This window comes from Sinocyclocheilus grahami, unplaced genomic scaffold (genome assembly GCF_001515645.1).
Source record: "Sinocyclocheilus grahami isolate Dianchi unplaced genomic scaffold, SAMN03320097.WGS_v1.1 scaffold63.1, whole genome shotgun sequence".
NCBI classification, from domain to species: domain Eukaryota; kingdom Metazoa; phylum Chordata; class Actinopteri; order Cypriniformes; family Cyprinidae; genus Sinocyclocheilus; species Sinocyclocheilus grahami.
The window spans coordinates 1,352,071-1,380,048 of record NW_015505242.1 but is presented as its reverse complement, the minus strand read 5'-3'; the positions used below and the strand labels follow the sequence as shown (position 1 = coordinate 1,380,048).

The window sequence follows — 27,978 nt, the reverse complement described above, 5'->3', positions numbered from 1 at the left end:
TGCGCTCGGTTACATCATTAGTTTAATCATTGACAGAAAATGTGAAGCGAAAAAGTTTGCCCGGCGGTGATGAGTGCAAAATCCACTGCGGCAGATGAGCGATGACACGCGGAGCGCAAAACCTGCGGAGATTTAAATGCGCTCGGACCGTCACGCCACGGGACAATCCTTTCACTCAACAGCAGCGGTATGACACAAATGAGCGATTTTTGGTTTTCGACTGCTGGTTAAGAAAGGGTAAGCTAAACTCCAGGCTTGTGTCTACGGGATACCGGTATAATGAGTAAACTTAGTCCTCTCAGTAATCTTGCCAAGTTTATCAAAAAATCGTCTGATAATGGGTCAGTCAGTGGGGAGCAGCTCTGCATGGAAGACTGCAAATCTCTGTGCCGCTGCGGGCCGGACCCTTGCGTTTGTCCTTTCTCACAAAATAGAAAAGATGGACCCCAGGAATATAAGGTTTGTTTCATTCATAACAATTTGAACATTAATAACAATAAGATATTTCAGAAGTTTAAAAAACATTTTAAAATTCTTGTGGTTGTGTTGCTTTTCTGCATATAATACATAGGCCTATTGTCTACATTGCCTATATGTATTATATTATACACTTTAAAATGAGAAAATTAGGACACTTAAGCAACACAAAAGTGTGTGAATTTAATTCCATTAGATAAAAATATCAAGTGCTGGGCTTTTTCTCAGAAGTAACTTGTTCTTTTTGGCCATTACTTGTTTCTCTTCAGTGGTTTTTGTGGTTGTATGAAGCCAGTTGTCCTGAAGTTCAGGTATTCTAACAGATGCATTATGGACTTGAGCTCAAAGTGTCAATTCTTTTTGTTTTAAATTGTTTTGAATAAGATCACAACACAACCCCAATGCAGATTCATTTTTTTTCAACACTGCCTTTATTGATGTTAGAAACATGTAACATAAAATAATAATGTTAAAATAATAAAAATGACATATACTGTATATGTACACTGTAAAACAAAATCTGTGACATTTACGGTAAAATACCGGCAGCTGTGGATGCCAGAACTTCACCGTAAAAAATATGGTAGCAACATTTTAGGGGTGACTCGGGAAGAACGAGTCGTCTTGGGGAGTGATTCGTTCAGTCGGCCATGCACAACATCTTATAGGTTCTGTACTGGAATTAGTCAAGTAGTTCACCTGGTTCGAGTCTTCGGGTTTTTCCGAGTCATTCACGTGACAGCCCCATAAGCTTTAACCAATGCAGTCTGAGCCGGAAAGAGAATTGATTAGTTCATCTCTCGAGTCTTCAGGTTTTTCGAGTTATTCGTTCATCATGTGACAGCCCCATAAGCTTTAACCAATGCAGTCTGAGCCGGAAAGAGAATTGATTAGTTCATCTCTCGAGTCTTCGGGTTTTTTGAGTCATTCGTTCATCACGTGACAGCCCCTATACGCTTTAACCTATGCAGTCTGAGCCGGAAAGAGACTTAATAATAATAACCAACTCTTTATTACCTTTGTTACAACATTCAGTGTTATGGAAAAGAACCATAATGACAGAAATTCACACATTTGTAAACTGTAAGAAGTAAAAAGCTACAATTTGAGACCAGAAACGCATCACGTAACTGTAAGAGTAAATAATAATTATAATAATGATGATAATAATAATAATAACTATGCACCCGTTTGTAAGGAAGCTTGTAAATTAACTAATTTCTCTATCCAATGCTGTCACGTCACGTGACAAAAGAACGAATGATTCGAAAGACTCGAGAGATGAACTAATCAATTCTCTTTCCGGCTCAGACTGCATTGGTTAAACTTATGGACTGTCACGTGATGAACGAATGACTCAAACCCGAAGACTTGTCAGATAAGAGGTGAGGTGAGCTAATTATAGACTGAAGACCCAGGTAAACAATGAATTCATCTGTTCTGTTTCTTATAGCATTATAGTTTTGTCTTGTTTGTAGTGTGATCAACGTTTGCGTAAGTAGTAGATGTGTTAGGGAAGTAACACATAACATTTAAATTATATTTTGCTAAAATAAACGAAATGAACGAAATGACTCGAAAAAAGATTCGTTCATTTTGCTGAACGAGACTCAAAGGTCCGAGTCGGTAAGATGATCCGAACTATCCCATCACTATTTTACAGACTTGACTTAAATTCACAATAAAATAACGTATTTCATTAACTGATGTAATGTTAATAATCCAACACATTGAAGTACTAATATCTGTTTTGAACCATTGTAATGTACTAATAACCAACAAAAACTAGTGGTGATGAGAAAATCACATAATGAACCAAAGCTCATCATAAACAGCTTTTCTACGAGCTGAGGAGGGCAATACTTATATATAGAAGGTGCACAGTGTCATTCACACTAACACTAAACCCCATCATGGTGACACACATGATACTGAAATAATGCAATAAACATTCATTTAACAACATTAGATGTAAGATTAAACCCTAATGTACACAACTGATAAGAAAAAACTAAGAAACATGTTATTTCAACAAAAAAACAACAACTATGAAATGTCATGCAGGGAATTCTGGGAGTGTCCATTTACGGTTTTTCACTGTAAATTATACAATGACTTTTTCTTTTTCACTTCCAAAAAACCTTTTAACAGTATTTTACTGTAAAATTGCGTTAAATGTAATTACATTTATTCACCGCATATATTATGGAAACTTACTGTTAACCAATTAAGAGGTTTTTACTGTATCATTTTTACAGTCGTTTACTGTTAAAATCACAATAATTTTTTACAGTGTAGGGTTTAGCCTAGGTGGAGCATTAACCTTTAAGCACCACTCGCACATCATTTCATTTCCGAACTGCCATGATACGTACAACAACCAGTGTAAGAAAACTTTGCCAGATTCACTTTCATTTCATTTTAAAAATGAACACACTTTTAGCACCACTCACTGAACATTTCACTTTGAAAAAACAAAGTAATCTCATTTCTCAGAAATGTCATCATAAGCATATTGGGTTGGGCTTGATTGCTCCAGAGGTTGTTCAGAAGAGTGCAGTGATTTCTGCACCACTAGGGGTCCGAAACGAAATTGCAAAAACAGACACCAAACATGTTTCCCAAACACTCCTATAGCCCTTTCTGCACTCACAAACCTCCGTCCATATTTTGGACCAATAGACAGTCCCATCCAAACTCACATTAGCGATTGAGACTGTTGAAAAATTGATATGTAAAGCTGCGAACCCATGCATTTCTGTTGAAAAATGAATAAAATAGTTTACCCAAAAATGTGATCTGTGAGCTCTGGTGAAGGGGAAAATTATCAGCAAATATCTTCAATTTCAGACTGTTTCTCACACAAAACCACTGTACAACTTCAGAAGATTTGGAATACAGTGTTTGTGATTCGAATAGACCATTTTTTTGTTGGTTTTTTTTAGTTTGAAAGTAAGTGACAGCCCCATAAGCTTTAACCAATGCAGTCTGAGCCGGAAAGAGAATTGATTAGTTCATCTCTCGAGTCTTCGGGTTTTTTGAGTCATTCGTTCATCATGTGACAGCCCCATAAGCTTTAACCAATGCAGTCTGAGCCGGAAAGAGAATTGATTAGTTCATCTCTCGAGTCTTCGGGTTTTTTGAGTCATTCGTTCATCACGTGACAGCCCCTATACGCTTTAACCTATGCAGTCTGAGCCGGAAAGAGACTTAATAATAATAACCAACTCTTTATTACCTTTGTTACAACATTCAGTGTTATGGAAAAGAACCATAATGACAGAAATTCACACATTTGTAAACTGTAAGAAGTAAAAAGCTACAATTTGAGACCAGAAACGCATCACGTAACTGTAAGAGTAAATAATAATTATAATAATGATGATAATAATAATAATAACTATGCACCCGTTTGTAAGGAAGCTTGTAAATTAACAAATTTCTCTATCCAATGCTGTCACGTCACGTGACAAAAGAACGAATGATTCGAAAGACTCGAGAGATGAACTAATCAATTCTCTTTCCGGCTCAGACTGCATTGGTTAAACTTATGGACTGTCACGTGATGAACGAATGACTCAAACCCGAAGACTTGTCAGATAAGAGGTGAGGTGAGCTAATTATAGACTGAAGACCCAGGTAAACAATGAATTCATCTGTTCTGTTTCTTATAGCATTATAGTTTTGTCTTGTTTGTAGTGTGATCAACGTTTGCGTAAGTAGTAGATGTGTTAGGGAAGTAACACATAACATTTAAATTATATTTTGCTAAAATAAACGAAATGAACGAAATGACTCGAAAAAAGATTCGTTCATTTTGCTGAACGAGACTCAAAGGTCCGAGTCGGTAAGATGATCCGAACTATCCCATCACTATTTTACAGACTTGACTTAAATTCACAATAAAATAACGTATTTCATTAACTGATGTAATGTTAATAATCCAACACATTGAAGTACTAATATCTGTTTTGAACCATTGTAATGTACTAATAACCAACAAAAACTAGTGGTGATGAGAAAATCACATAATGAACCAAAGCTCATCATAAACAGCTTTTCTACGAGCTGAGGAGGGCAATACTTATATATAGAAGGTGCACAGTGTCATTCACACTAACACTAAACCCCATCATGGTGACACACATGATACTGAAATAATGCAATAAACATTCATTTAACAACATTAGATGTAAGATTAAACCCTAATGTACACAACTGATAAGAAAAAACTAAGAAACATGTTATTTCAACAAAAAAACAACAACTATGAAATGTCATGCAGGGAATTCTGGGAGTGTCCATTTACGGTTTTTCACTGTAAATTATACAATGACTTTTTCTTTTTCACTTCCAAAAAACCTTTTAACAGTATTTTACTGTAAAATTGCGTTAAATGTAATTACATTTATTCACCGCATATATTATGGAAACTTACTGTTAACCAATTAAGAGGTTTTTACTGTATCATTTTTACAGTAGTTTACTGTTAAAATCACAATAATTTTTTACAGTGTACATATACATACAATACACATACATGTCAAAACAATGGTACATTAATATCATGAGGTGATGCATGTTAAGCAAAGTTACACAGAAAATATGTGAGTTTTTCCAAAGCCAAGCAATGAGACAATTCTTGTAACCAAAATGAGTTCTTTCTATGTTTTCCCAATGACGAGCTACTATAAGTTTCGCTTGTAATAAACAGAATATCAAGATTTTCTTATCAGAGCTAGTTAAAGTGCAATTTACAGGGAAATTATTTAGAGTTTAGGACTTTTGGGAACATTTTGTTTCAACACCAGAGATAAAAAGTCTAAAACTTTTTCCCAAAAAAGTTGAACTTCCATAAACAATGATATCAAGTTCCTATCTCTAGATTACACATTGATCGGGAATGTTGGGATTCCAGAGTTATGTATACTCTTATAATCCACTTATATTGCAGACGTTTGAACCTTGTATTAATTGTATATTATTGTCTGTGTTTGAGCCTTTAGGCAGATACTATTTTTCGTATTTTCCCTGCAGTTGGTGGAGATTAGTTTATAAAATAAAGAAAGTTGCCTACCCCCATTAAAAGTAATTCTTTCTAAAGGGGACAGATCCGGCAAGAGAGGAGAATGATACAGTACCTTATTAATAAAATTCCTAATTTGAAGATATTTAAAAAATGTGTTTTAGGTAAATCAAACTTTAGTTTTAATTCCTGAAACTTTGATGATATACATGCAGAGCCGCTTCAAATCCAAAGCGCCTATAGCCAATGGTTCAACACGCCAAATGGTTCACCCAATTCGTTCATTTTCGTTGGCAAAATTTAGCAAAACAGACAACATTGTGTCTAAAATAACACAGTAGACCTATTAACTTCTTACTTACTGAACTGTTGTATAAGATCAGTATCACATTTGCACTCGTGTGATATTGCACTTAGCCTATTGCTCATGTGATATTGCTTAACTATATTATGTAAATATGAGACAAAAACTAAAAAGGGCTTTTTTTCCCCATATCTTGAATTTGAGGGACATTCTAACTACATTCTATAGGCTCCATCACGCAGTGAGTTGTTGCCCTGCCTCATATTTGTCATCAATAAACTGTAGGCTATTAAATGTCAGATCACCCACATAGGTCTGGGGCGGGGCAAGTGCGTTAAATGCATTAATAATTTTATCATTTTTACAGTCGTTTACTGTTAAAATCACAATAATTTTTTACAGTGTACATATACATACAATACACATACATGTCAAAACAATGGTACATTAATATCATGAGGTGATGCATGTTAAGCAAAGTTACACAGAAAATATGTGAGTTTTTCCAAAGCCAAGCAATGAGACAATTCTTGTAACCAAAATGAGTTCTTTCTATGTTTTCCCAATGACGAGCTACTATAAGTTTCGCTTGTAATAAACAGAATATCAAGATTTTCTTATCAGAGCTAGTTAAAGTGCAATTTACAGGGAAATTATTTAGAGTTTAGGACTTTTGGGAACATTTTGTTTCAACACCAGAGATAAAAAGTCTAAAACTTTTTCCCAAAAAAGTTGAACTTCCATAAACAATGATATCAAGTTCCTATCTCTAGATTACACATTGATCGGGAATGTTGGGATTCCAGAGTTATGTATACTCTTATAATCCACTTATATTGCAGAAGTTTGAACCTTGTATTAATTGTATATTATTGTCTGTGTTTGAGCCTTTAGGCAGATACTATTTTTCGTATTTTCCCTGCAGTTGGTGGAGATTAGTTTATAAAATAAAGAAAGTTGCCTACCCCCATTAAAAGTAATTCTTTCTAAAGGGGACAGATCCGGCAAGAGAGGAGAATGATACAGTACCTTATTAATAAAATTCCTAATTTGAAGATATTTAAAAAATGTGTTTTAGGTAAATCAAACTTTAGTTTTAATTCCTGAAACTTTGATGATATACATGCAGAGCCGCTTCAAATCCAAAGCGCCTATAGCCAATGGTTCAACACGCCAAATGGTTCACCCAATTCGTTCATTTTCGTTGGCAAAATTTAGCAAAACAGACAACATTGTGTCTAAAATAACACAGTAGACCTATTAACTTCTTACTTACTGAACTGTTGTATAAGATCAGTATCACATTTGCACTCGTGTGATATTGCACTTAGCCTATTGCTCATGTGATATTGCTTAACTATATTATGTAAATATGAGACAAAAACTAAAAAGGGCTTTTTTCCCCCATATCTTGAATTTTAGGGACATTCTAACTACATTCTATAGGCTCCATCACGCAGTGAGTTGTTGCTCTGCCTCATATTTGTCATCAATAAACTGTAGGCTATTAAATGTCAGATCACCCACATAGGTCTGGGGCGGGGCAAGTGCGTTAAATGCATTAATAATTTTAATGCGTCATTTTTTACCGTAATTAATTAATCAATCTAATTAACATGTTAAATTACCAGTTGGTATATATACAGTGGGTACGGAAAGTATTCAGACCCCCTTAAATTTTTCACTCTTTGTTATATTGCAGCCATTTGCTAAAATCATTTAAGTTAATTTTTTTCCTCATTAATGTACACACAGCACCCCATATTGACAGAAAAACACAGAATTGTTGACATTTTTGCAGATTTATTAAAAAAGAAAAACTGAAATATCACATGGTCCTAAATATTCAGACCCTTATATATATATATATATATATATATATATATATATATATATATATATATATATATATATATATATATTTCTATGAATGAGCATTAACTTCTTGACTTTTATATATCAGTTAGGAGGTTAAATGTCAAATTCAATGGCATTAATATAATTTCATTTGTCAGGTAAAAATGAATGACAACAATCGTTGTCACTATAAAACGTTGTTCAGTCTTTGATATTCTGGCCACAGAGAAACTTTAGCTCTTTTGATCAAAGCCTAATGCATATGAGTAAATAAGTGGTCTAAATACTAATGTAAAGTTAATTGCAAATAAAAATGCCACTTTGGATCCAATGTGATCAACACTCAATAGTGCAAAAGTCATCATTAGTAATGAAATAGCAGGAGTAAATTCCAAGTCGTGTGATTATTCAGTCGGACAATCTTTACTAATCTGCTCTTTGATGCTGTATAATGGGAAACATTTGTGCTAATACTTCTGTGTGTGATTAGCGAGTGCTTTGTAGTGCCTCAGATTGAAAGCAAATTTATTGGGTTCAGTTGAGTGCATATTTGTTTCCACAACCCACATGTTTACAATGCCTTGCAGGATTACAAAGTTAAACTACGTTATGTTTCAAAACATGTAAGCAATATGTTTATGCTGATAAGTTTATGCTCATTTTTTTCTGTTTGATTAGGAAAATGGAAGTCCACATGAAAGCCGGACCCCTGAAAAACATGCTTTTGATAATCTTGCCTATGAACCAGAGGGCCACAATGGACTGAAGCACAGTTTGGACCACAAATTGGTGGTCAAGGAGAGCGAGGTGAAGATCCGGGTGCAGGGAATGACCTGTCAATCATGTGTCCGATCTATTGAAGAGCAGATTGGAAGTCTTGAAGGTGTTGTTGGTGTCCAGGTGTCTTTGAGCGATAAAGAAGCCTCTTTGAGGTTTAACCCTGGAACAGTAACACCAGAAGTTTTGAGAAAACATATTGAGGATATGGGGTTTGATTCTTCACTTATGGCCTTGCCGAGTCAACTGCAGCCTTCGGTGACTGATTGGTCTGATGTAACGTTAGGTGTAGAAGGGATGCATTGCAGGTCATGTGTGAAGAACATAACAGAGACCTTGTCGGGAGTGGTAGGTGTCAACTCTGTATCCGTTTCATTGGAAAAAGGAACTGTGGACTTTAGATTCGACCCATCGCTGCTAACCCTGGAGACAGTTATAGGGCTCTTAGAGGAGATTCCACCAGGGAATTTTAGGGTTTCCATTCCTGGTTGGAATTCTAGATTGAATTCTGCCAGTATTCCACCTCAGACTGTGACCATCAGAATAGAAGGAATGACATGCAGCTCTTGTGTTCAAGCCATAGAGGGAATGGTGTCCCAAAGAGCCGGAGTATATGCCATAAAAGTTTGCTTACAGGAAAAGAAGGGAATTGTAACATTTGACTCCAGCATGACCTGTCCAGAAGAACTGCGGTCGGCAATTGAGGACATGGGATTTGAAGCGTGGCTGGATCAAGGTTGTGAATACATATCAGAATACATATCTCACACATCTTTCTTACAGAGACTGGAAACTAATACTCTATATATGTACCTGTTAAGTGAACCATTGAATGTCTTCCATAATTTTTTCTCTTTTACACATTTTTTTCTCTCTTTCAAAGATTCTGGAATTTATGAAGTTTCATCAAGTAGTCAAATGTCAAGTGCTCTGAAACAAAGCCACACATCCAAAACTTCAGGAAGTGAAATCGCCAATGACAACCCCTGCGGCTCAGAGGACAGAGAGACACGCAAATGTTTTGTTCATGTGACAGGGATGACCTGTGCATCCTGTGTGACCAACATTGAAAAAAATCTGTTGAAACACAAAGGTAAAAATGGCATTCAGGATTAAGTACTTTTTAAAACTATATTTAAGTTGCTGTCAATCATTTTTAATCAAATGTCATATATATAAGGCAAGTAGATCCGGGGTTTGATTTTTATGTGTGTTGATATTTGTCTAGGTATTAAATCAGTATTAGTCGCTCTGATGGCTGGGAAGGCAGAGGTGAAGTATGATCCAGGGCTTCTGGACCCACCACAGATCATCCAGCTCGTCTCTCGTTTAGGGTTTGGTGCCTCAGTGATGGAAGAGAGTACAGTCCAGGACGGCGTCTTGGATCTTTCTGTGAGTGTCAGGGTGCATTTGTGAGTGAATCTGTAACTACAACCAAAAAATCATGTGTTCTTTTTTATGTTTTTCATTAGGTAATATCAGGGGCGTCATGCACTCATTATTTTTGAGGGGGCACAACAGGGGGGGGGGGGGGGGGGGGGGGGGGTGACACACAGCAGCCACAATAGCACTTATGTTCTTATGTTTTATTTTTATTGTTTTCCTTTTTATTCGAAACATTCCCAAACGCATTAACTATATCATGAAATATCTCGATTCTCACTTATGTTAGTTGATCTATAGAGGGCGATGGTCAAAGTAGCCTAATAAGTCTATTAACTATGCATAAAAACCTGTTTACTTAAGTAGCCTAACAGATATGGGTGTCATGCCATAACATAGTTTTAATATGACTGACTTTATATTTAATGTGAATTTAACATTGAAAGTTAATGTGAATAAAAACATTGTAAGTTAGGCTACTTATCGTAACACTTTCATACAGAAAGAGAGCAAAGAACATTTACATTAGCCTATCAAAGAACATTTTCACTGACAGCCTAGCACTCTCAAAAACTCCCATTAAAATCACTGCAGCTGTTTACACTGTGAAATGAATATCTTACTTATTTATACACACATCTGCACTTTGTTGTTTCTAATGAGAGAATTCGCCAGAAAGAGGTATTCAATCAGCGAGCGAGTGAACAAAACACTGGCATTTTAGCGATGACTCATCGGAACACCTCTGATTGGCCATTGCATTCATAAGCTTAACAGAATCGTGTGGGATTGGTTATAATGCGCAGTACTGTAAAAACGTGTCTGTATATGGCTATGATGCGCTGAACGATTTAATCACGCTGGTGTGATTGTATCAAATATACAAAATATTATTCGGCAATTTTTTATCTTTTGGAAGCTGCATTCAAAATACACTTGGCTCAAAAATCTGAGGGGGCACGTGCTCCCTCACTATGAATGGGCATGACGCCTCTGGGTAATATGTTCTGTTTCTCTTTAGGCATTTTATTAGGTGATATATTCTTCTTCCCTTTTTGGTATTTATGACTGATATTGGTCATTTTTTGTAATTAATAACTTATTTAATGTTTTCTCAAACATTTACCAACACATGATAGTTATTTATTATATATATTGCATTGATTTTGAAATATTACTTTTTTATATTATTTTTGAAATATTACATTATTTTTAATTTATTAAGGAAGAGATTTCCCATAAAATATCTTTTTTTTTACACTGGTTGTTTGATTTTTTTTTTTTACAATGTGGTGGTAATGATACTTTGTGGCATTAACGAAGTTGTGATGATATAAATTTAGACAATAAATAATAACTATGTTAATAGTATTCATAATAATATAATTAAACAATAACACAAAAGATAAAACTAAAGTTTAAGTGTATGGAAGTCTATGGTTTTTTCTTTCCCTTTTATATCTGCCAAATCACATGACTGATTCTCTTTCCCCAGTAAATGTTCAACAATTTGCTATTTAAAAAAAAAAAAAAAATCACTGCTTGGATTGAAAAGTGCCTGTTTTTAGAGGATACATGATCTCTACATAAGGCAATACATTTTTATATATTGTACAAGAAACTTCACTTTGTCCTCTTTTTTATATGAACCAGCGGGAAGAGAGATGAAATGGAAATCCTTATAAAAGGTCTAATGTAGAATTCAACAAAAGAATGGTTTGATGTAAACAGTTTATAGGTTCTGAGCTTGTTTCAGTCTTGTGGATTTCAGTCTTGGCACCTATATTTTATCAGGTCACAGGTATGACATGTGCTTCCTGTGTCCATAACATCGAAAGCAAACTTCTGAGGACAAAAGGAATACTGGAAGCCTCTGTTGCTTTAGCGACAAACAAAGCTCATGTGAAGTTTGACTCGGATTTGGTAGGCTCTAGAGATATCGTCCGAATTATTGAGGTAAAATTATATTTATATTGTTAAGAAGGATGAGGTTTAATTAGGATTTAATGTTAATGTTATTTCATTGTTGTATTGATGTTGTTCTTATTCTCTCATTCCATTTGTCTATTCTCTAGGGTTTGGGGTTTGGTGTGTTTTTAATCAAAAATGAGGGATTGAACAACACACTGGACCACCAAGAGGAAATTCGGCAGCAAGTATCTTTTTCAAATTTAAGCTCATTTACTTCTGTGTGTGTGTATGTGTGTGTTTGTGTGTGTCGGAGAGAGTGTAAGTTTATGTATTATACATATATAAGTGTAAACTGTATACCTACAGATGGAAGCATTCGTTTCTGTTCAGCCTGGTGTTTGGGATCCCAGTGATGGGTCTGATGATCTACATGATGGTGATGGACAGTCAACACAAGGAACACGGTGGTTCCATGCCTGTGGACCAGAACATCCTACCTGGTCTCTCCATCATTAACTTGGCCTTCTTCCTGCTCTGCACACCTGTTCAGGTATTTCCACTGCAGGTTATAAATGAATGTTAGGTCTCATTCATTAATAACTGACTCTTTTTATGTGGGCATAGAAGGTTCTTATGCAAAATTTTCAACAGTATTACTTCTAGACTACAATGTGCATTACAGTATGTGTTTTTTTATTATTTATTCCTGTGATGGCAAAGCTGAATTTTCAGCATCATTACTCCAGTCTTCAGTGATACATGATCCTTCAGAAATCATTCTAATATGCTGATTTGGTGCTCAAGAAATATTTCTTATTATTATCAATGCTAAAAACAGTTGTGCTGCTTAGTCTTTTGATTCTTTCTTTTTTTCAGGATTCTTTGATGAATAAATAGAAAGTTCAAAAGAACAGCATTTATTTGAAATAGAATTATAAATGTGCTTTAATACAGAAATTAAATAAACAATAAACACAATATTGGCAGTTTCTTTTCTTTTTTTTTCTTTATACAAAGCTTTGTTATGGAAGCCCGTTTCCGCCACTGAATAAAAAATAAAAGAGGTAATTGCGACTTTTTATCTCACAATTCTGACTTTTTTTCCTCAGAATTGCGTGATACAAACTCGCAATTGCAAGTTAAAAAGTCATAATTGAGAGATATAAACTCGCAATTCTGAGAAATAAAGTCAGAATTGCGTGATATAAACTCGCAATTGTGAGACAAAGTCAGAACTGCGAGATATAAATGCACAATTCTGACTTTTTTTCTCGCAATTCTGACTTTTTTTCTCAGAATTGTGAGATATAAACTCGCAATTCTGACTTTGATATAAACTCGCAATTCTGAGAACAGAAAATTGGACAATTTGTTCTCACAATTCTGAGAAAAAAAAAGTCAGAATTGCAAGATATAAACTCGCAATTGCGAGAAAAAAAGTCAGAATTGCAAGATATAAACCCGCAATTGCGAGAAAAAAAGTCAGAATTGTGAGTTTTTATCTCGCAATTCTGACTTTATAACTCGCAATTGTGAGTTTATATCATGCAATTCTGAAAAAAAAGTCAGAATTCTGACTTTATATTTCGCAATTCTGACTTTATAACTCGCAATTGTGAGTTTATATCATGCAATTCTGAAAAAAAAGTCAGAATTCTGACTTTATATTTCGCAATTCTGACTTTATAACTCGCAATTGTGAGTTTATATCATGCAATTCTGAAAAAAAAGTCAGAATTCTGACTTTATATTTCGCAATTCTGACTTTATAACTCGCAATTGTGAGTTTATATCATGCAATTCTGAAAAAAAAGTCAGAATTCTGACTTTATATTTCGCAATTCTGACTTTATAACTCGCAATTGCGAGTTTATATCTCACAATTCTGTGAAAAAAAGAATTGTGAGATAAAAAGTCGCAATTACATTATTATTATTTTTTTTCAGTGGCGGAAATGGGCTTCCATAGAAATGGGCTTCCATACTTTGTAGCATATTGGTTGAGGAAATTATTTAATGACTCATTAGTTTAATTCCGGAATGAGTCCGCAATTGATTCAGGTTTAGTGGCCATTACTGATTTTAATATTTACTTTTTATATTAATAATATTTTACTGTGTCACATTTTTGTGATCATGCATAACAGTTTGAATGACAACTGACAAAAAAACAAAACAATAATATAGTATTTCTCTCTTTTTCTGATTCTCATTTATTCCCATTCAGTTTCTAGGTGGCCGTTACTTCTACATACAAGCATACCGTTCGCTAAGACATGGCGTAGCCAACATGGACGTGCTCATCGTCTTGGCGACCACCATTGCATACGTCTATTCATTCATAGTGCTGATCGTAGCTATGATTGAAGGAGCCAAACAGAGTCCCCTGACGTTTTTTGACACTCCTCCAATGCTTTTTGTGTTCATTGCTCTAGGACGCTGGTTGGAGCATGTTGCTAAGGTAAAGAAACATAAAAAAAACTCTCAAATATACAGTCAAACATATTTACAATTGAAATATGCAGTCAAATGATCAGTCTCTCTATTATTAGCTTATCAAGACAGTGACAAAATGCTGTTTCTGGCCATAGTTAATGTGTTATAATAACTGAGAGGCAGCTTGGGTAATGTTTGAAGCATTTTTTTAAAATTAGTTTACATAAAATTAGGAAACATCATGGTGTATGAGCCTAATACCTTAATGGTACAGTAAATATGTATTTTGAGATATTAACCAGGAGTTAGGTTAACCTAATGTAATCTATTATAGATTGGTAATCCTAACGTATTTTGCATCAGTCATATTAATTAAAGTGATTAGAATAAATCCAGTTAATTTAGATGTTACCATAAGAATGAACCACATCCATATTTTAATATCCACTTGTCTTGATATTTCCCATACAGTCTAATCTATAGCAAGCTGATAAGGCCATGTATCGCCGCACTAGCCTGCACAATGAGGTTTTTGATTGCTGTTTATATGCAATTTTTGCTGCCAACATATTCATTCTATCAGAAAATTCTTATTTAATACCAAATAACAATTATGAAATAATTTGTAGCTTATTTAATTATTAGTAGCTAAAGTGCAGTACCTTTTGAAATGGTACTACCCAATGGCAGCTTTTGTACCATTTTTGTATATATGTCATTTAGAGGGGTGTTTATCTGAAGTAGATTATACCACTATAACAAACCGGCAACAAACAGTGAATTCAAATAAGGATGCAGCAGTCTTTGTGAACAAAAACAGCTGGTCATATGCCGGACTGTGTCTGTGCGCTTGCCATTTGAGCATCGGTCTTACCTAGATGAGCAAAACTTGATTTTTTTTGCCTTCTTGTATTTTCTTGCAGAGTAAAACGTCTGAGGCTCTGGCTAAACTCATGTCACTTCAGGCCACAGACGCCACTATAGTGTCCCTGGGCAGAAACAACACCATCATCAGGTTCACTTCACTCTATACAGAAGTCATTATGTGAGCTGTTAGCTAGAAACTAGCAGTGTGAGTATTTTTCAGGGATGCTCAATAAGCTCATTAGTGAACTAATAATTAGATACTCTTTGACATGATGTTCCATTTTTAACTTCATGATATTAGCCTTCTTATTTATATGTATCAAACGTAGTGTTATCAAAATGAACACCTTGACTCCTGTGATAAGTTTCTTTCTCCAAAACCACATCCTCCAAGGACATGCCAGCAAGCCTGAACACACAAAATGATTGACCGGCAGAGAGCATTTCTGACAAAAATAAGCACTGCTGCTCCGACTCCTTTTTTCCCATTTACAGATGGCTGTCACAGAGACAGCTATGATTTCCCAGGACACTTATTTCAATGGCATCTGCCAGGTATTAGGGACATTGTATGTGCAATATTCCAAAAAAAAAAAAATCCCTTACAGCACCTTTAATTATTATCAAAACAATATTAAGCATTTTAAAACAGATTCAACATGTATTTTATTTGTAATATAAACATTTACATTTATAAATTAAATTAATACAAGCAAAAGTGATTATTGACACTATTATAACACAAAGTTAAGATTTTTAAATATTTTTGAAAGAAGTTTCTTTTCACCTAGGCTGCATTTATTTGCAAAAAATTGCAAAAAAAAAACTAATATTGTGAAATATTATAACAAATTACAATAACTTATATAATATGCTGATATTGTGCTCAAGAAACTTTCATTTGAATTATTTAGCAATGTTCTTTACTGTCACTTTTGATCAATTAAACGTGTCCTTGCGGAATAAAAATATAATAAAAAAAAAATTCTTACTGAAAACGTTTGAACAGTAGTGCATATTCCATTGATATTTTATTAATTGTTATAAATGACAGACTTTACAGAATTTGAGACTTTTTACTGCACTATATTTTGTAAAGCTGCTTTAAAACAACATCCACAAATACAACTGACTTGAGTATATGCAATATAATATATATATTATAATAAATATATACTAGTAATAAATAAATACTACAATAAAATTACTTCATCATTTACAAATAATTATTAAGAGGGCAAAAAGCAACAAAAATACGGAATAAACTGAATTAGTGCAACAGCATTGCTGTTGATGGTTCATTTGAATAGCTAGCGGTATGAATGGATGTGTACTCTGGAACAGAGTTCGGCTCTCAAAGGAGCAGGATTTAGCGCCCTTGGCATAAATTACATAAGATCTAGTAGAACCTCAGAATACTGAATGGTGTTGATTGATGTGTTTTCTGTGTTGCATGAGACTTATCTAAGACTAATCTGTCAATTTGCTGTCGTGTGTCAGAGAAGAGCAGATTTCTGTGGAGCTGGTGCAGAGAGGCGACGTAGTAAAGGTGGCACCAGGGGGAAAGTTCCCTGTTGACGGGAAGGTCATTGAAGGCACGTCTATGGCAGATGAGTCCCTTATCACTGGTAAGACTCAGTCAGCGGGGCTTTGAGTGGTTTAGGATATTAAATTTGTCTACATTTGTAAACAGTGTCATAGTACATACTTTGTGGGTGGTCCATTGATTTACTTTGAAAAGGAGAACATCATGTTGGTTTTCATTTAAAGGTGCAGTGTGCATATTAAGCTGGAATAGCAGAAAGGAGTAAAAATTACACAAATCACCTTTGTTGAAAAGTTTATTTTTCATATAAAGTGAATGTTGTGTCTGCTCCATTTCAAAGTATGATTTTTTTGGCTTCTGGCTTCACCTCGTCTTTTGGTTGTTCTGCTTTTTCCTAGTGATCTATTATGTTCATTAGTTACACTGGCATTATATTGGCTCAAAGATCCAAAGCTGCCTGATGGATACGAATCTGAAATCCTAACTGAAAGTCTATTTGTCATTCCAGGGGAGCCAATGCCGGTCATTAAGAAACCAGGCAGTTGTGTGATTGCAGGCTCTATTAACGCTCATGGAGCTCTGCTAGTGGAAGCCACACATGTAGGGGCAGAGACCACGCTCAGCCAGATAGTCAAACTAGTGGAAGAGGCCCAGACATCAAAGGTAACGCGTGCACAAACATAAAACACACACATATGAACAAACAAACCTTTTAGAGCAGGGTTTCCCAAACGGGGGTTAGTGAGGGAACTGCAGGGGGTTCAAGGGTTGATGAAAAGCTAATAATTAATTATATCGAATGTAACATTCAAATAAAACCAGGCAGTTGTGTGATTGCAGGCTCTATTAACGCTCATGGAGCTCTGCTAGTGGAAGCCACACATGTAGGGGCAGAGACCACGCTCAGCCAGATAGTCAAACTAGTGGAAGAGGCCCAGACATCAAAGGTAACTCGTGCACAAACATAAAACACACACATATGAACAAACAAACCTTTTAGAGCAGGGTTTCCCAAACGGGGGTTAGTGAGGGAACTGCAGGGGGTTCAAGGGTTGATGAAAAGCTAATAATTAATTATATCGAATGTAACATTCAAATAAAAAATGGGGCTTCTTTCCAAATTGTGATTGTCAAAGGCTGAGATTTAATTAAAGAAGTATATATTCAGTTTTCCTGAGCGTTTCAGAGTGAAGAGCTGCACTGTGTTCATTTACACACATGCAGCTTATAATGTAAGCAATGCTACACAAACGCATTGCTTCACTTCAAAAGGCCTTTATTAACCCCCCGGAGCCATGTGGAGCACTTTTTATCATGGATGGACACACTTTTTGGGCTTCAAAATCTTGTCCACTATTCATTGCCATTATAAAGCTTGGAAGAGCCAGGACATTTTTTAATATAACTGCGATTGTATTCGTCTGAAAGAAGAAAGTCATATACACCAAGGATGCCTTGAGGGTGAGTAAATCATGGGGTAATTTTCATTTTTGGGTCAACTAACCCGTTAAGAAGAATTTTAAGACATAAATATTTGTACTGTAACTTACAAGAATTTGGTTCTTGTAAAGAGTGAGCTCAGTGTGAAAACCCTTAAAGGAATATTTCACCCAGACATGAAAATTGACTCACCCTCAGGCCATCCAAGATGGAGATGAGGTAGATTATTCATTGGATTAGAGTTGGAGAAATTTAGCATTACATCACTTACAAATGAAAATCTACGTGTATGTAATAAATTCATAATTAAAGCTGCAGTCCATAACATTTTTTTGGTTAAAAATGATCCGAAATCAATATTTGAGCAAGTACATAACCAGTCAGTGTTCAAAACTATCGCCTTACTTTAGCCCGATTCACAACAGTTATCTTATAATAATGTTTTCTAATTTGAGTGGTACGGGTAGGTTTTCGTGGGAAATTCGAGCATGGCACTACGTCATTACGTCACATCTGTAAACATAAAGAAGTTGTCCCGGCTACTAGGCTTTTGCATGTGAGGATCCTGCAGGTGGAGGATCGTTTATAACCTTTTCTCACAGCAGCCAGAATAATTAATAATTAGCTTTTTGGGTTAAAATAATTTCTTAATATGAAATTCAAAGAGTATGACAATTAGATTAGACTGTGCAGAAATTGAAATCTACACGCTAATACACACTATACTTATAGTCACCAATGCTGATGTTGTTAACATTAATCATTTGAGAATAAAGTATAACAATAAGAATAATTTGAATGGTTTGATGTGATATGAGCTAACCGATCTTTAGATTTAATCACCATTGGTAGCGAGATTTATGGTGATGCTTTTTTCCTCAGTTGGTCAGAACAAACGTGGCAGACTTGTTACTTACTTGTTCAGATGGCAATATACGGTGAAAATTCTTATTTGGGTCATATATTCCAAGACGTAGGCTAGAATCTGTGATTGCGAAGTACAGTAAATATCCACACCGGTGCAGTGACTGACTGCCACACATACTCTTCAGAACATTAGATTCATCCGCGCTGGAGCCGTGCCGACTCACAAACCACGCAAGCTAGATAATTCCACACACAGCTGCAATTCCAGGTTTTCAAAAAGAGATGGCGCCAAAGAGGCAAAACTTATGGACTACACCTTTAAGTAACTTTAAACTGTCAGTTCTGGCCAAAATACGAGTCCATACAAACATTACAAACACACAGACATTAAATGATGGACAGGAGCCGTGTGGATTACTTGTGGATTATTGTGATGCTACTTGAAACCTCATTTTCTCAGCAAATTTAAATTTTTGGGTAAACTGTTCCTTTAAAATTAAGTATTTCCATTAGCGATAGAGTCTTTGTTTCGTTGTGTCTTATGAAATAAATGTCATATTGCAGTTAAAATTGTATATATGACAAAATAATCACAATATTTTTTTTGGGACATGCATGCATGCTATAATTATTTGTTATGGGTGCCCGTTTTACATAGCTTATACAATATGCATAGCTATGGGCTTATGTATAATTGTTTGTTTTGGAAATTTGTGAGGACCAAAGAGAAAGAAACATGTAATCAATAACATCTAGTCACATGTGAACTTAGTGAACACTAATTTTGTACATATTCATGTTTCTCCTTTAGTTTTTGATTTAAAAAACATGTTATCATGTTATAATTGTGATGTTACTGTCCTCTTCTCTTGATAGGCACCGATTCAACAGTTAGCTGACAAACTGAGTGGCTATTTTGTTCCGTTCATAGTGGTGATCTCCGTGCTCACAGTGGTCGCATGGCTCATCATTGGCTTTCTGGACTTTGATGTCGTGGCAAAGTTTTTCCCCGTGAGTTACAGTAATTCATGAACTGTGTGTAAACGCAGCCTTCATTACAGACAGATCTGTGTGTGAGGGGAAAAAAACAAGAAACATCTCTAACCTAAGTGTGATCTCCACAGGGTTTCAACCAAAACATCCCCCGAACAGAGGTGATCGTTCGCTTTGCCTTCCAGGCCTCCATCACGGTTCTGTCCATTGCGTGCCCCTGCTCTCTAGGTCTGGCAACCCCCACTGCTGTTATGGTGGGCACAGGGGTGGGCGCTCAGAATGGCATTCTCATAAAGGGAGGAGAACCTCTGGAGATGGCCCACAAGGCAATGCTCAACCATAAGTCGTTCTTTTAAGTCTGTATTTATTAGGCTGACATCGCAGTTGCAGTGGTATCTGTAGGAATTTTGCTGGGTATTTATTTATTGTGTATCTACTGTATACACTCTACCTGTCAAAGTTTTTTTAAGAAATTGATACTTTTATTCAACAAGGATGCATTAAATTGATCAAAAGTTACAGTAAACATTTTTACATTGTTATTCAAAAAAGTTCATTTTCGAATAAATGCTGTTCTTTTGAACATTCTATTTATCAGAATATCCTAGTAAATTTCTGAATGGTTTCCACAAAACATTTTGTAACTTTTGAAGTGGATAATAAGATTAACTTTTTCTTTGATATCAGCATGCTAGAATGATTCCTGAAGGATCATTTGGCACCGAAGACTGGAGTAATGATGCTGAAAAGCTTTGTCATTACAGAAATAAATGACATGTTAAAATATATTACAATAGAAAAGTTATTTTTTTAATTTCTAATTTTATTCCACAATATTTCTGTTTTTTTGTTTTTTTTTTACTGTTTTGATCATATAAATGCAGCCTTGATGAGCACAGAAGACGTCTTTCCTTCTTTCAAAAATCTGAAACATTAAAAATCCTTCTTGCTACTAAACCACAAACTTTTAACCTGAAGTGTCCAGTGTAATTTTAGTATCACTGAGATACTATTATAGTTTTTATTTATTTTTGGAATCAAATTTAATATTTTCTGTTTTAATTTAAATTTTAGTTAATTAGTTTAGTTTTAGTAATTTTGTTGTGTAATTTTGTATTAGTTATTAATATTTTTATACATCAAGTTAATTAAAATAAGAAATTTTGTCTTGGCAAATGACTGAATATAAAAATATTATTTTATTTTATTTCAGTCAACATTTCTGATTTCAAGCAACGAAAATATTGTTATGGTATATAAAAATCCTGCAATATATATTATCTCTACACTGATCATTTATAATACCATGTGTGTGTGTGTAGTATATATATACATATATATTCTTGTTAATATCAATTTCTTGTTTATTAAATATATTTAATAAAATATAATAATAATAATAATATAATATACAGTGTATATATACAGTGGTATGCGAAAGTTTGGGGACCCCTTGCAGAATCTGTGAAAATGTGAATAATTTTAACAAAATAAGAGAGGTCATACAAAATGCATGTTATTTTTTTATTTAGTACTGTCCTGAATAAGATACTTTACATAAAAGATGATTACATTTAGTCCACAAGAAAAAGCAATAGCTGAAATTATTAAAATAACCCCATTCAAAAGTTTGGTTCTTAATACTGTGTGTAGTTACCTGCATGATCCACGACTGCTTTTTTGTTTTGTGATGGTTGTTCGTGAGTCCCTTGTTTGTTCTGAACAGTTAAACTGAGCACTGTTCTTCAGAAAAATTTGACTTTTGAACAGGATGAATATGTCCACATTTTTCTTATTTTGTTGAAATATAATTTTTTCCCATTTAGTACTGCCCTTCGGAAGCAACAGAAGATACTTGCATGTTTCCTGGAAGACAAATTAAGTACAATTTACCTTGATCTTCAAATTCAAAACGTTCAACCCCCCCCCCACCTCCGGCTCTTAGTGCATCGTGTTTCCTTCTGGAGCATCAGTGAATGTTTGATCATTTGAAACTTTTTTAATTTGAAGATCAAGGTAAATTACACTTAATTTGTCTTCCGGGAAACATGCAAGTATATTCTGTTGCTTCCGAAGTGAATCAGTGAATGTTTGAACCTTTTTTAATAGTTCCCCTAGTTTAAAAGTCCCTCAATTGTCCTCAGTGTGAAAAGATGGATCTCAAAATCATATAGTCACTGCTGGAAAGGGTTCAGATATGCAAAAGATGCTGGAAAACTGAAGAATCTGCAGGAGCTGGATGATTTTTTCTGAAGAACAGTGCTCAGTTTAACTGTTCAGAACAAACAAGGGACTCATGAACAACCATCACAAAAAAAGCAAAAAAACAGTCGTGGATCATCTAGGTAACCACACAGTATTAAGAACCAAGGGTTACCAAACTTTTGAATGGGGTTATTTTAATAATTTAATCAATTTTTTTTTTCTAAATGTAATCATCTTTTATGTAAAATATCTTATTCAGGACAGTACTAAAAAAAATAATAACATGCATTTTGTATGAACTCTCTTATTTCTATTTTGTTTCACAGATTCTGCAAGGGGTTCCCAAACTTTTGCACGCCACTGTATATATTATTTTATAAAATTCTGTATTCTATTTTTTTTATGGACAAAACTGTATATTATCTGTATTCATATACAGAGTAATAGGCTGCAGTCATAAATACAGCTCAGAAAATGCTAAAAAATGTTCAGATTCTTTTAGGATTTACTGGATAGTCTGTTAAAATTTGACTCTCTTCCCTGCTGTTCCTGCAGGTTGGGGCTGTTATGTTTGATAAGACGGGCACCATCACTAATGGTGTGCCGCAGGTGACCAGAGTACTGGTCTTGTGGGACCGAGCAAGGCTTCCTCTTCGGAAGATTCTGGCTGTGGTGGGCACCGCTGAGGCCAGCAGTGAACACCCGCTAGGCATGGCTGTCGCCAAACACTGCAAAAAGGTTTGGGAAAAGTAGCAGACACAACAAACTTTGAAACTTCAGTACAGTTTTGTATGATGCAGCCTCTGGGCATTATGTGCCATTCATACAAACGTCCCTGAGATCCAGGAAAGCCTGTTTCCCATCCACTTCTGATTAAACCATCTGTTTTTATAAATAAAACTGCTCTTAGGTGTTAAAGGAGGTTTCTAAATCCGGTTGTCTCTCTGTAGGAGCTGGGAACAGAAACTCTGGGCTACTGCCATGACTTCCAGGCTGTTCCAGGCTGTGGAATCAGCTGTAAAGTCTCCAACATTGAGGACCTGCTGCAGGACAGCCCAAAGACACAAGAAACAAACACATCCGCAGCAAAGCAAACACCACTTCTTGTCACCCTCCAAGGAGCCACCACAGATGAGAGCAACCTGGTGGCAGACACGGAGACAAATTCAGGGTCAGGTAAGGTAAATGTGTGTTTTTGCTGCCTCCTAGTGTGAGTTTTGTTTATAACTTGATGTATTTTCATAGCCTTTTCTAATGTTTGGTAGCATTTAATTTTTTCACATATTTTATATCAAATTAATAATTCCATAAATTAATATTGCTTTGTATGCTACCCAGACTGTATTTATGTGATGAAAAATACAATAAAAAAAAGTGATATTATGAAATTAATTATTACAATTTAAAATATTAAAATATTAGTTTTCTATTTTAATAAATTTTGAAATGTAATTTATTCCTGTGATGGTAAAACTGAATTTTCAGCAGCCATTATTCCAGGCTTCAGTGTCACATGATCCTTCAGAAACCTGATTAGAGCAATGATGCTGAAAATTCAGCTTTGCATTACAGGAATAAATTACATTTTAAAATATATTAAAACAGAAAACATTTCTTTTAAATTGTAATCATATTTCACAATATTACAATTTATACTGTATTTTTGGTCAAATAAATGCAGCTTTGGTGAGCATAAGAGACTTCTTTCAAAAACTTTTACAACTTTTGACTGGTAATATAGGTAATATTAACATAACAGAGTTTATGTAGTTTTAAAGCATAAAGCTTTATGTTGTGAATGTTAGAGAAGATCTAAATGCATGTTTTCTTAATTCATTTCAAAAGAGCAAGGAAAATTGTTTTTTCCATTATATGTCCCCTTTATTTATTTCCATGTGAATGTGTCTCAAATTTCCTTGAATGAATTAAACTCTTTATGTATGAAGACAGATTTACAGTATAGATATATGTATATGGGTTTTTCCAGATAGCCCTTCGTACTATGTTTTGATCGGGAATAGACAGTGGATGATGAGGAATGGTTTGGAGGTCACAGCTGATGTGGATGATGCCATGAGAAGCCATGAGACTAAAGGACAGACGGCCATACTTGTGGCCATCGATGGTACATTATGTTTTGTCTAAAAGGCTATATATCAAAAGTGTATCTAACTGTGTATCTAACTTTAAAAAGGTAGTATCATGCATTTGTCCCCTGAGGTCCACATACATGATAATGTTAGTATAATGTCATATTTTAGTTTTGTTATTATTAGTCAAACTTTTGATTATTTCAAGCTTTTTGTTTCAAAAGATCAAGATCACTATTTATCTTCCCAGTTCTCTGTCTCTGTTTCTCAGGTGTGCTGTGTGCTATGTTAGCTGTAGCAGACACAGTGAAGGAAGAGTCGGCTCTAGCTGTTCACACCCTGAGCAGTATGGGAATAGAGGTCTTCATGATCACTGGAGACAACAGACGCACAGCCCGGGCCATCGCCACACAGGTGCATATACATTCATGCACATTTGCATTTTTCCTAGTACCAAAATGCATTTTGCCAAGTACTATTTAAAATCATATCATATAATAACATAATGTCAAATGTCACATGCTAGATTTCAACTTAAGATGTTCGCACATAAGCAGCACAGTGCAGAATATTAAAGTATGTTCATTAAGGTGCTGTCATTTTAAAGGTTTAGTTCGTGGGTGAAATCCAGTCATTCTAGTAGGTATCTGTGAACTTTCACATGAAGGCAAAAAATTTCCCAAAACAGAATTAATTCTCTTGTGTTAAAGTTGGTCAGCCCTGCTTAGTTTGAAACTAACTTCTCTATGAACAAAATTTCACTCATGGAAAAGCCACATTTCTGACATCCAATTTGCATTTTGTGCTTTTGTATTTGCGCTTAACGTCCGTTAGTATAAATCTGGGTACACGGTTTCTTCATTCAGGTGGGCATCAGCAAAGTGTTTGCGGAAGTCTTGCCCTCCCATAAAGTGGCGAAAGTCCAGGAATTGCAGGAACAAGGTCTGAAAGTTGCGATGGTGGGCGATGGGGTCAATGATTCGCCCGCTCTTGCCCATGCTGATCTGGGCATAGCCATAGGAACGGGGACGGATGTTGCCATTGAAGCAGCAGATATTGTCCTAATACGGGTGAGTCAATTTATTTATCAGGAAACAAAGGTGAGATTCTATAAAATAACAGAAATGAAAATGTTCAGCTCTTCATTATGTGTTTTTGTTGATGTAGAATGATTTGATGGATGTGGTGGCCAGTATCGAGCTGTCTAAAAAGACAGTGCAGAGAATCCGGATAAACTTTGTGTTTGCTCTCATTTATAACTTGCTTGGCATCCCTATCGCAGCAGGTAAACAGAAGCAACCATACTGTTTTTTTTTTTACATTAGCAAGTACTGTGTGCATTCTGTAATAGATGGATGTGGTTTATTGGTTTGAGTCTTGATTTTCAGGTGTGTTCATGCCGGTTGGGCTGGTTCTGCAGCCGTGGATGGGCTCTGCTGCGATGGCAGCTTCATCTGTCTCTGTTGTGCTCTCGTCTCTGCTGCTGCGACTGTGAGTGCACACTACACTACACTGAGATGAAGTCTTCGCATTCTACCCGCATGCATCACTGAACACTATATAGCCCTGTTCCAAAACCAAGAGAATTGCCCATTTAGGCCTTTTGGACATCATAGAAGTCCTTACACAATGGCTGTTTCAAACAGTGGGAAGGAAATAATACTTCCTTACAAGCTGCACTAAATATAAATGTTCTGTTAGGTCACCTAAAATGTGCTTAATGTAATAACATCTAAATTAACATCTGTTTTTATTCAAAATTATTATTTAATATGACTTGTGATTTTTTTGGCATGAGTTGTTAGCTTAGCAGCATGCTAACACAAGTATTTTTTTCACCTAATATTTAATATAAAAGCGAGCACAGCCATTTTAAACTTGAATATGTGTTACACCATTGTAATGGAAGATAGTTCATCTGCAGTACACAATCCAATAAATATATAATAATGGACACACAATCAGTCAAGATGGATTACATGATATTTTAGCTTGTTGTGCTGGTTGATGTTGCAAACTGGTATTTATCACATTTTAATTTAGTAGTCACACACTGGGCTGTAACACTGTTACAACAGTTTTACTGTTTACACGTCATTATTCTTCTAGTTATTTACTTATAGTGGCTAATGAATCATAGGGCCTAAGTCTTGCACATTCACAGGGAACAGCTTACTTCCCAATTGAAAAAAGTGGATTGGAAACAACTGTGTACTTCACATGATTAAACCTAATTCAAATACTTTAACTTATGATGCTCCATTTTGGTTAGGAATAAGAGTATCATAAGTTACAGTTAGGTCTTGGATGGTGGTTGCCCATGTTGTGCTTAGAGGGTTTTGAAACAGAGTCCTTCATCTTTCTAAGCCTTCCCATGACACCCTAAAAATATATTTCTATGTCTCTCTCTTAGCTACAAGAAGACATCAGTTGAAGAGTATGAGTCCAGAGCTCAGAGTCATAGGCTCAGTATGAGTCCGTCTCAGGTCAGCACCTATGTAGGACTCGAAACTTGTCGCTGCAGCCCTCATTCATTCCACCGGGGCTTGGACAGACACAGACGGAGCGGTTCAGGCTCCTCCTCCCACCCCTCCACCACACAACCATACAGCACCTCAGGAAGGAACATTGTGTAAAGCAACTAGCCATGAGCAGACTGGATGACAGTTGACTGGAAATGTTTTTATCATGGAACGACGACTCTGAGGAAGTGTACAATTTTTATATAATTTTACACATAGATTTTAGCTATTGCGGTTATAATAGGAAACCATGGCATCAAGAATTTTGCTCAAGGGTTAAAGATTTCCTAACGCAGATTCAAGGAAAAGGTTTAAGATGGTCATGTTGATTCACTGTGATTTTCGCAACCACCAATTTGATCATTTTACCAAATGTTGTCTGCTGTATTTTAATCAAGGTTTAGCAACATAAACATTCTTTGTTTATTGCAACGGAGGATGGCAATGTACATGATGATCATGCATGTAAAACCAGTTTAATTTTGTACTAAAAGGGTCATGAAAATTTACTTATTGCTTGTTTTCTTTAAGAGACGCTTACATTTTTTTTCCAATGGCAGAATCTAGAAGAATCAGTGTCCAATAATGAATGCAGTAAGCACCCAAATATTGGTAAAATTGGGCAACAATCTCTTAACAATAGTATTACTGGATCAGATTATTTGACATTGCTCTCTTGTGGTTTGGAAAATTAATGGATGGATGGATGGATCTCTTTGTACAGTACAAGGTTGATTTGGTGTTTCTTGGCCAACAGGTGTCAGCAATGTTGAACAGTTGCAAAAGATATGGCTGGATTGTAACTAATGCCACTGGTAAAACAATACGATAAGTAGGGTTTGTAGAAATTAATTGATTTGACTTTGATCCGACATTAGATTCATAGTGGATTATTTTACAATTATATTAAATTGCTTCCAGATTACATGTTTAAGGATAAAAGAAGTGTCAGAATAAATGCAGAGGCACCTTTACAGGGACACTTTTATTTTAGAAAAAGTGGATATGTTTATTAAATATGCAGTTAGCAATGTAAATGAGCCTGTCCATGAGTTTTCAGATAAAAAAAATAAAGTGCATGGTCCCAACATGGCCTTATCATATGTGCAATATGTCATTTGTGTTACATCATTACAATATAGGACAGATTTAACCCGTCCTGTTTCATTCATCCATCAGCAGTACAATCGAATGGCTAAATATACAGTAATACAGCACACAATCACTCAAGATGGTTGTCAAAAGTACAAAGTACCTACTACTTGTAAAAGTGAAAGT

The 27,978-nt window shown here is 35.3% G+C and overlaps 1 protein-coding gene across 2 annotated transcripts; it reads left to right on the top strand.

Annotated features, from left to right (window-relative positions):
• Window positions 1-56: 56 nt before the first annotated feature.
• LOC107584784 (copper-transporting ATPase 2-like) lies at window positions 57-27,803 on the top strand. 2 transcript variants are annotated; one of them, XM_016271525.1, is made up of 22 exons: window positions 57-459; window positions 8,343-9,177; window positions 9,325-9,534; window positions 9,670-9,833; window positions 11,619-11,780; window positions 11,900-11,976; window positions 12,102-12,285; window positions 13,962-14,195; window positions 15,094-15,185; window positions 16,538-16,665; window positions 17,092-17,121; window positions 17,406-17,530; window positions 19,767-19,901; window positions 20,015-20,209; window positions 22,644-22,826; window positions 23,039-23,264; window positions 24,076-24,213; window positions 24,450-24,592; window positions 25,045-25,248; window positions 25,346-25,463; window positions 25,567-25,669; window positions 26,592-27,803. In XM_016271525.1, exons 1-22 carry the CDS (start codon window positions 280-282, stop codon window positions 26,812-26,814), a joined length of 4,089 nt encoding a protein of 1,362 aa, XP_016127011.1. In that variant the 5' UTR covers window positions 57-279; the 3' UTR covers window positions 26,815-27,803. The 2 variants fall into 2 exon arrangements, with proteins under 2 accessions (XP_016127011.1, XP_016127010.1); XM_016271524.1 differs by lacking the exon at window positions 17,406-17,530 and having other exon boundaries at window positions 17,092-17,246.
• The last annotated feature ends 175 nt before the right edge of the window (window positions 27,804-27,978 follow it).

Excerpts from the sequence above, each read along its gene's own strand:
- LOC107584784 (XM_016271525.1), top strand. The coding sequence starts at position 280 with ATGAGTAAACTTAGTCCTCTCAGTAATCTTGCCAAGTTTATCAAAAAA. Across the intron at positions 460-8,342 it reads ATGGACCCCAGGAATATAAG|GAAAATGGAAGTCCACATGA; the intron begins GTTTGTTTCATT and ends CTGTTTGATTAG. Across the intron at positions 17,122-17,405 it reads GCCGGTCATTAAGAAACCAG|GCAGTTGTGTGATTGCAGGC; the intron begins GCAGTTGTGTGA and ends AAATAAAACCAG.